Here is a 10,418-nt window from a genome sequence, read left to right on the forward strand (position 1 = left end):
CAGATATGTTTGTGTGTGATTTTTCAGACATATTTGTGTGTGATCGTGCGATGTTTCAGACATGTTTCTGTGTGATTGTGTCATGTTTTGACATGTTTGTGTATGATGTTTCTGTTTCAGACATGATTGTGTGATGTTTCAGACATGTTTGTGTGTGATTGTGTCATGTTTCAGACATGTTTGTGTATGATTGTGTCATGTTTCAGACATGTCTGTGTGTGATTGTGTGATGTTTCAGACATGTCTGTGTGTGCTTGTGTCATGTTTGTGTGTGATGTTTCAGACACATTTTTGATGTTTCGGACATGTTTGTGTGTGATTGTGTCATGTTTGTGTGATGGTGTCATGTTTCAGACATGTTTGTGTATGATTGTCTCATGTTTTATACATGTTTGCGTGTGATTGTGTCATGTTTCACACATGTTTGTGTGTGTAATGGTGTCATGTTTCAGACATAATTGTGTGTATGATTGTGTAATGTTTCAGACATGTTTGTGTGTGTGGTTGTATCCTGTGTGTGTGATGGTGTCATGTTTCAGACATGGTTGTGTGTGTGATGGTGTCATGTTTCAGACATGTTTGTGTGTGCTTGTGTATGATTGTGTAATGTTTGAGACATATGTGTGTGTGTTGTTTCAGACATGTTTGTGTGAGATTGTGGGATGTTTCAGACATCCATCCATCCATTTTCTACCGCTTGTCCCTTTTCGGGTCGCGGTGGGTGCTGGAGCCTATCTCAGCTGCATTCGGGCAGACAAGTCTGGACAAGTCGCCACCTCATCACAGATGTTTCAGACATATTTGTGTGTAATGTTTGTGCGACGTTTCAGACATGTTTGTGTGAGATTGTGTGATGTTTCAGACTTTTTTTTGTGTATAATGTTTGTGTGATGTTTCAGACATGTTTGTGTGTGATGTTTCAGACATGCTTGTGTGTGATTGTGAGATGTTTCAGACATGTTTGCGTGCGATTGTGTGATGTTTCAGACATGTTTGTGTGTGGTGTTTGTGTGTGATGTTTCAGATATGTTTGTGTGTGATTGTGTGATGTTTCAGACATGTTTGTGTGTGGTGTTTCAGACATGTTTGTGTGTGGTGTTCCAGATATGTTTGTGTGTGATGGTGTCATGTTTCAGACATGTTTGTGAGTGTGTTTGTGTATTATTGTGTGATGTTTTAGACATGTTTGTGTGGGATTGTGTCATGTTTCAGACCTGTTTGTGTGTGTGCGTGTGTATGATTGTGTGATGTTTCAGACATGTTTGTGTGTGTGATTGTGTCATGTTTCAGACTGGTTTGTGAGTGTGTTTGTGTATGATTGTGTGATGTTTCAGACATGTTTGTGTGTGTGATTGTGTCATGTTTCAGACATGCTTGTGTGTGTGTTTGTGTGATGTTTCAGACATGTTTGTGTGTGTGTGTTTGTGTGATGTTTCAGACATGTTTGTGTGTGTGTGTTTGTGTGATGTTTCAGACATGTTTGTGTGTGTGTTTGTGTGTGATGTTTCAGACATGTTTCTGTGTGGTGTTTCAGACATGTTTGTGTGTGATGTTTCAGACATGTTTGTGTGTGATGTTTCAGACATGTTTCTGTGTGATGTTTCAGACATGTTTGTGTGTGATGGTGTCATGCTTCAGACATGTTTGTGTGTCGGATTGTGTCATGTTTCAGACATGTTTGTGTGTGTGATTGTGTCATGTTTCAGACTGGTTTGTGTGTGTGTTTGTGTATGATTGTGCGATGTTTCAGACATGTTTGTGTGTGTGATTGTCATGTTTCAGACATGTTTGTGAGTGTGTTTGTGTATTATTGTGTGATGTTTTAGACATGTTTGTGTGTGATTGTGTCATGTTTCAGACATGTTTGTGTGTGGGATTGTGTCATGTTTCAGACCTGTTTGTGTGTGTGCGTGTGTATGATTGTGTGATGTTTCAGACATGTTTGTGTGTGTGATTGTGTGATGTTTCAGACATGTTTGTGTGTGTGATTGTGTCATGTTTCAGACTGGTTTGTGAGTGTGTTTGTGTATGATTGTGTGATGTTTCAGACATGTTTGTGTGTGTGATTGTGTGATGTTTCAGACATGTTTGTGTGTGTGATTGTGTCATGTTTCAGACATGCTTGTGTGTGTGTTTGTGTGATGTTTCAGACATGTTTGTGTGTGTGTGTTTGTGTGATGTTTCAGACATGTTTGTGTGTGTGTTTGTGTGTGATGTTTCAGACATGTTTCTGTGTGGTGTTTCAGACATGTTTGTGTGTGATGTTTCAGACATGTTTGTGTGTGATGTTTCAGACATGTTTGTGTGTGATGGTGTCATGTTTCAGACATGTTTGTGTGTCGGATTGTGTCATGTTTCAGACATGTTTGTGTGTGTGATTGTGTCATGTTTCAGACTGGTTTGTGTGTGTGTTTGTGTATGATTGTGCGATGTTTCAGACATGTTTGTGTGTGTGATTGTCATGTTTCAGACATGTTTGTGAGTGTGTTTGTGTATTATTGTGTGATGTTTTAGACATGTTTGTGTGTGATTGTGTCATGTTTCAGACATGTTTGTGTGTGGGATTGTGTCATGTTTCAGACCTGTTTGTGTGTGTGCGTGTGTATGATTGTGTGATGTTTCAGACATGTTTGTGTGTGTGATTGTGTGATGTTTCAGACATGTTTGTGTGTGTGTGATTGTGTCATGTTTCAGACTGGTTTGTGAGTGTGTTTGTGTATGATTGTGTGATGTTTCAGACATGTTTGTGTGTGTGATTGTGTGATGTTTCAGACATGTTTGTGTGTGTGATTGTGTCATGTTTCAGACATGCTTGTGTGTGTGTTTGTGTGATGTTTCAGACATGTTTGTGTGTGTGTGTTTGTGTGATGTTTCAGACATGTTTGTGTGTGTGTTTGTGTGTGATCTTTCAGACATGTTTCTGTGTGGTGTTTCAGACATGTTTGTGTGTGATGTTTCAGACATGTTTGTGTGTGATGTTTCAGACATGCTTCTGTGTGATGTTTCAGACATGTTTGTGTGTGATGGTGTCATGTTTCAGACATGTTTGTGTGTCGGATTGTGTCATGTTTCAGACATGTTTGTGTGTGTGATTGTGTCATGTTTCAGACTGGTTTGTGTGTGTGTTTGTGTATGATTGTGCGATGTTTCAGACATGTTTGTGTGTGTGATTGTCATGTTTCAGACATGTTTGTGTGTGTGTTTGTGTGATGTTTCAGATATGTTTGTGTGTGTGTTTGTGTGATGTTTCAGACATGTTTGTGTGTGTGTTTGTGAGATGTTTCAGACATGTTTGTGTGCGATTGTGTGATGTTTCAGACATGTTTGTGTGTGATTGTGTGGTGTTTCAGACATGTTTGTGTGTGGTGTTCCAGATATGTTTGTGTGTGATGGTGTCATGTTTCAGACATGTTTGTGAGTGTGTTTGTGTATTATTGTGTGATGTTTTAGACATGTTTGTGTGTGATTGTGTCATGTTTCAGACATGTTTGTGTGTGGGATTGTGTCATGTTTCAGACCTGTTTGTGTGTGTGCGTGTGTATGATTGTGTGATGTTTCAGACATGTTTGTGTGTGTGATTGTGTCATGTTTCAGACTGGTTTGTGAGTGTGTTTGTGTATGATTGTGTGATGTTTCAGACATGTTTGTGTGTGTGATTGTGTCATGTTTCAGACATGCTTGTGTGTGTGTTTGTGTGATGTTTCAGACATGTTTGTGTGTGTGTGTTTGTGTGATGTTTCAGACATGTTTGTGTGTGTGTTTGTGTGTGATGTTTCAGACATGTTTCTGTGTGGTGTTTCAGACATGTTTGTGTGTGATGTTTCAGACATGTTTGTGTGTGATGTTTCAGACATGTTTCTGTGTGATGTTTCAGACATGTTTGTGTGTGATGGTGTCATGTTTCAGACATGTTTGTGTGTGTGATTGTGTCATGTTTCAGACTGGTTTGTGTGTGTGTTTGTGTATGATTGTGCGATGTTTCAGACATGTTTGTGTGTGTGATTGTCATGTTTCAGACATGTTTGTGTGTGTGTTTGTGTGATGTTTCAGATATGTTTGTGTGTGTGTTTGTGTGATGTTTCAGACATGTTTGTGTGTGTGATGTTTCAGACATGTTTGTGTGTGTGTTTTTGTGATGTTTCAGAGAAGTTTGGCATAGTTTCTGCACAGAACGTGGTCCCGCACGTCGCCCCAGCCTCCGTTCTTCACCTGCGTGTTGAGGTGTGCTGCTTCAGAGGCGCCAAGGACCAGAGACGGCGGGAAGAGGCCATCTTTGGCCATCTCCAACACCTCCTCCACCTTCTGTGAGGCCACGTCTGGCTCGACGTCTCCCGTGTGAAGAACCCTGGCGCCCTGAGCGGCGAGCACTTTGAGGGGCTTGGAGAGGCAGCTTCCAGAGAGGTGCTGCAGAGTCCAGTCCCAGTTGTAGTCGTCGTACGTGCAGAAGTCCTTGGCGCAGCCCATCAGCTTGTAGTACACGTCCCTGTCCAGCACCAGGCCCACACTGGTCTTGGTGGACATCCATCCTGTGCTCACGTGGTTGCTAAAGTTGCTCCGGTCTTGGTGGCTCCCCAACGCCAGCAGATCACAGTCCTGGCAGCTGCTTTTCTTCAGCGCCACCATGGCCGTGTGGAAGTGGAACAAGTCCGGCAAGACGTAGTTGTCCTCCTCCAGGAGGAGGACCGAGCCATCGTAGCCCTGCATGACCTTCACCCTCTCCCACACAAAGTGCAGCTTCCACCACCAGTGATGTTTGCGCTGCGTCACGCCGGCCTCTCGGTAATGTCCGTGCACGTCCGGGTGTTCCGCGTTCAGACATCCGCTCCTGCGGGCGTTTTCTCTGCTCGTGTTCCTCCGGCAGTCCCGTGGATCCTGCCCGGGAAACTCCGTGGGAAACAGCTGCGTGCTGAACGGGAAATAAATCTGCAGCACCTTGCAGAAAGTGACGCCTTGCACAATGGCGTGGATTTCCGCCGAGAAGAAGTCGTGGCTGAAGACGAGGAGGAACTTGTGGACCTGAGCTGCTTTCTCCAGGGACTCCACAAGGAGTCGCAGGTGTTGTGGAGCCTCGTGGACCTGCACGACCACCACAAGCTCAGGCTCCGAAGGAAACTTGTGCGCGTTCCCAACAAGCTGCTGGTGATTGGCAGAGTGGATGGACGCCGTCAACTGTGGCAGAGAGCCTCCCACCTCCACCCGCCATCTCTGGAGGCTCCCGTTTGCTCCCTGGCGCTCGGACACCGACAGCGCACGCGTGGACAGCAGAAGAGTCCACACCGCCAAGGAGACGCACACGAGCAGGAAAAGGTTTTTCTTGGCCAACCGAAATCTCATCTTGCCCGAGTTCAAACGTCGAGAGGTCCCATGACACCCTTTGGAACACAACTTTTGCCTTTCATGGGACAACTTTAGGCACGTCCATTCTGTCCTTTGACACCTGCGGGAGACGAAAATACGCGGAAATTAAATTAAAATTAAAATACAGCTCCTTTACCACATGGGGTCCCCCCCAGGGCTCAATCCTTGCCCCAATTTTATTTGCGCTTTACCTTCTCCCCCTTGGTTCTATTTTTAGGAAGTACAGTATTGCATTTCATTTTTATGCCGATGATTGCCAGATTTATTTTCCCATGGCACAAAATAACACGGTTCAAAGTCTTATTGACTGCCTGCACGACATCAAAGTCTGGCTTTCAGCTAACTTCCTGAGCCTAAATGAAGACAAAACAGAAGTTATGTTGTTCGGTCCAAGTCGCTCTCCCTCCCCCAACGTTGACCTCGGCACTCTGACCCCGTATCTCAGCGACTCTGTCACAAACCTGGGGGTAAAGTTTGACTCAGATTTTAAATTCGAAAAACAAATCAGCAGCGTCGTTCAAAAAAGCTTTTATCAATTACGCCAAATAGCGAAAGTGAAACCGCTTCTATCAAGACATGATCTTGAGAAATTAATCCACGCTTTTATCTCGACTCGTCTTGATTACTGTAATGCCCTGTATGTTGGCATTAGCCAGGCCTCCCTCGCCCGCCTGCAGCTCGTGCAGAACTCTGCTGCTCGTCTGCTAACACAGACCCGCAGACGTGAGCACATCACCCCTATTTTAGCGTCCCTTCACTGGCTCCCTGTGCGTTACCGAATACATTTTAAACTCCTTTTATTTGTTTTTAAATGTCTAAACAACCTCGCGCCAACCTATCTCTCCGACCTCCTTCAGCCTTACTGCCCCACCCGATCCTTAAGATCAGCCGATCAGCTGCTGTTGACGGGTCCCTGACACAAGGCTGAAGCTTAGAGGTGACAGAGCTTTCGCCGTTGCTGCTCCCAAGCTCTGGAACGACCTACCCCTGAGTGTTAGACAAGCCTCCTCTCTTCCTGTTTTTAAATCTCTCTTAAAAACATACTTTTATTCCATGGCTTTTAACACTGAGTGATATCCATCCTGCAATGGCGCCCCATAATACACCTGCTGTGATCCTGTTTTTATGTTTTTATTAATTCTATTTTAATTATTTATTTTTTATCATGTTCTGTTTGTGTTGTGTTGTGTTTGCTCGGTACTCGTTTTATCTTTTAACCTGCTCATTGTACAGCACTTTGGCTACCCCTGTGGTAAATTTTAAATGTGCTTTATAAATAAAGTTGATTTGATTTGATTTGATTTGATTTGAATGAGCGAACGTGTCAACGTCGCGTCAAACAGTTGGTCAACTACAACTTACCCTGCGTTACAGTACCGCCATGTCTCGGACAGGAAGCAAGCGGACTCTTTGGTATTATCCACAACAATTTCAAGTATTGTCCACAAAAAAAGTTGTTTGCTGTTGACCAAAAGACGAAGTTTGGGAACATCCGCAGCGCGTTGATGCCGACGTGTACAAGTTGGCCCACAGTCACGAGAGGTGACCAATCATGTTTGTCCTTACTGCTGCGTAACCGGAGACCAGCGGTGGTTCGAGACAAACGTCGATGTTTTCGATACCAATGGTTGGACTGGGCTCCCCCGGTATCAATGCAAATGACTCCATTCATAAACAGTCCGAAATAGGAACGTTCGAAGCAAACTGGTCATTTCAACAAATCACTGCCAACTAAATGAAAGTTACAAAAATACATACATCGAATAAAAGATCATCAAACATGACCAATTAAACTATTTACATTTTCTACCCGCTTGTCCCTTTTTTGGGGTCGCGGGGGGGTGCTGGAGCCTATCTCAACTGCTATTTCCTCTCAGAAAATCAGGAACAAGTCCAGTAAAATGGATCTGATCAATAATTTGATCAATAACTTTTATGTTTTCACGGGCACGAGCACATTTCATCACGTGGCTGGAGGGCGGGGCTTGGCTCGAAGGAGGCGCGGCTTGAAGGCTTTAAACTCACAGCACAAACACCCCCTTGTGGTGTAAAAGTGTAACATGAATTTTGTTTTAAATGAAATACTTGAAATAACGAACTATTTTGAATGACATGAAATATGTTTCAAATAACATCAAATATGTTTAAAATAACATCAAATATGTTTGAAATAACATGAAATATGTTTAAAATAACATGACATGTTTAAAATAACATGACATATGTTTAAAATAACATGACATATGTTTAAAATAACATGACGTGTTTGAAATAACATGACATACGTTTAAAATAACATGAAATGTGTTTGAAATAACATGAAATGTGTTTGAAATAACATGAAATATGTTTGGAATAACATGATATGTTTAAAATAACATTAAATATGTTTGAAATAACATGACATATTTAAAATAACATGAAATATTTTTAAAATAACATTAAATACGCGGTAGGAAATGGATGGATGGATGGATGGATTAAATAAGTTTAAAATAACATGAAATATGTTTAAAATAACATGAAATATTTTTTAAATAACATTAAATACGTTTAAAATAACATGTAATATGTTTAAAATAACATGAAATATGTTTAAAATAACATGACATGTTTAAAATAACATGACATACGTTTAAAATAACACGACATGTTCAAAATAACATGACATACGTTTAAAATAACATGAAATGTGTTTGAAATAACATGAAATATGTTTGGAATAACATGATATGTTTAAAATAACATTAAATATGTTTGAAATAACATGACATATTTAAAATAACATGAAATATTTTTAAAATAACATTAAATACGCGGTAGAAAATGGATGGATGGATGGATGGATTAAATAAGTTTAAAATAACATGAAATATGTTTAAAATAACATGAAATATGTTTGGAATAACATGATATGTTTAAAATAACATTAAATATGTTTGAAATAACATGACATATTTAAAATAACATGAAATATTTTTAAAATAACATTAAATACGCGGTAGAAAATGGATGGATGGATGGATGGATTAAATAAGTTTAAAATAACATGAAATATGTTTAAAATAACATGAAATATTTTTTAAATAACATTAAATAAGTTTAAAATAACATGTAATATGTTTAAAATAACATGAAATATGTTTAAAATAACATGAAATGTGTTTGAAATAACATGAAATATGTTTAAAATAACATGAAATATGTTTGAAATAACATGACATATGTTTAAAATAACATGACATGTTTAAAATAACATGACATGTGTTTGAAATAACATGAAATATGTTTAAAATAACATGAAATATGTTTGAAATAACATGACATGTTAAAAATAACATGACATATGTTTAAAATAACATGACATGTTTAAAATAACATGACATGTGTTTAAAATAACAGGAAATAGGTTTTAAATAACAAGCAATAAGTTTCAAATAACATGAAATATGTTTGAAATAACATGACATGTTTAAAATAACATGAAATATGTTTGAAATAACATGAAATATGTTCAACATGAAATATTAACGTTAAAGTTAAAGTGTCAATGATTGTCACACACACACTAGGTGTGGCGAAATTATTCTCTGCATTTGACCCATCAGTGATATGTTTCAAATAATATGAAATATGTTTCAAATAACATGAAACATGTTTTCAAATGATGCGATGAGGTGGCGACTTGTCCAGGGTGTACCCCGCCTTTCAGCTCGAATGCAGCTGAGATAGGCTCCAGCGACCCCTCGCGGCCCCAAAAGGGACAAGCGGTAGAAAATGGATGTGATGGATGTTTCGAACAACATGACATATTTCAAATAACATGAAATGTGTTTCAAATAAAATGACATATGTTTAAAATAGCATGACATGTTTAAAAGAACATGAAATATGTTTAAAATAACATGAAATATGATTCAAATAATAACAAATATGTTTGAAAAAACATGAAATATGTTTAAAATAACATGTAATATGTTTGAAATAACATAAAATATGTTTAAAATAACATGAAATATGTTTGAAATAACATGACATATGTTTAAAATAACATGACATGTTTAAAACAACATGAAATATGTCTCAAAGAACATGCAATTGGTTTCAAATAATATGAAATATGTTTTAAATAACATTAAATATGTTTAAAATAACATTAAATATGTTTAAAATAACATTAAATATGTTCAAAATAACATGAAATATGTTCAACATGAAATATGTTTCAAATAATTAGAAATTAGTTTCAAATAACATGAAATATGTTTCAAATAACATAAAATATGTTTAAAATAACATGACATGTTTAATGGAACATTAAATATGTTTAAAATAACATGAAATATATTTAAAATAATCTGAAATATGTTTCAAATAACATGAAATATATTTCAAATAACATTAAATATGTTTCAAATAATATGAAATATGTTTAAAATAGCATGAAATATGTTTAAAATAACATGACATGTTTAAAATAACATGTAATATGTTTCACATAACATGAAATATATTTCAAATAATATACAACAAGTTTCAAATAACATGAAATATGTTTGAAATAACATGAAATATGGTGACTTGTCCAGGGTGTACCCTGCCTTCTGCCCGAATGCAGCTGAGATAGGCTCCAGCACCACCCGCGACCCCGAAAGAGACCAGCGGTAGGAAATGGATGGATGGATGTTCAAAATAAAGCTCACCTTCAAAAATGGAAGCATCACATCCAACCAGAATGATGACTGAGCTATTTTCCTTAATGTACCATTTTTTTAAATAAAAATGTGTCTATTTCTATTTTCTATGTAGCTTTATTGCTCAGCTCCTTTCTCCACTACATGTGTTATTATTATTCATATTATTATGATTATTATAGATGGATAGTACTTTATTGATTCCTTTAGGAGAGTTCCCTCAGGAAAATTAAAACAATTATTATTATTATTATTAAAATTATTATTATTATTTGACATGATAGTTCCAAGATGACGATTAGACTCAAAGTGTCACGAGACAAGCGTTGTACTTCAAACTAGTTGGGAAAACGTGATTCATCCATA

The 10,418-nt window shown here is 38.2% G+C and overlaps 1 protein-coding gene across 1 annotated transcript; it reads right to left on the reverse strand.

The window, feature by feature from the left end:
* Positions 1-3,341: 3,341 nt before the first annotated feature.
* Positions 3,342-6,923, reverse strand: LOC133571876 (alpha-1,6-mannosyl-glycoprotein 2-beta-N-acetylglucosaminyltransferase). Its single transcript, XM_061924397.1, has 2 exons — positions 6,721-6,923; positions 3,342-5,437 (listed from the first exon to the last, which is right to left on the reverse strand). The coding sequence occupies exon 2, from the start codon at positions 5,332-5,334 to the stop codon at positions 4,141-4,143; it is 1,194 nt and encodes a 397-aa protein (XP_061780381.1). The 5' UTR covers positions 5,335-5,437; positions 6,721-6,923; the 3' UTR covers positions 3,342-4,140.
* Positions 6,924-10,418: the final 3,495 nt, after the last annotated feature.

The sequence above is a fragment of the Nerophis lumbriciformis genome, linkage group LG29 (assembly GCF_033978685.3).
Source record: "Nerophis lumbriciformis linkage group LG29, RoL_Nlum_v2.1, whole genome shotgun sequence".
Lineage (NCBI taxonomy): Eukaryota > Metazoa > Chordata > Actinopteri > Syngnathiformes > Syngnathidae > Nerophis > Nerophis lumbriciformis.

Coding starts and splice junctions, on each gene's coding strand:
- LOC133571876 (XM_061924397.1), bottom strand. CDS start 5,334: ATGAGATTTCGGTTGGCCAAGAAAAACCTTTTCCTGCTCGTGTGCGTC.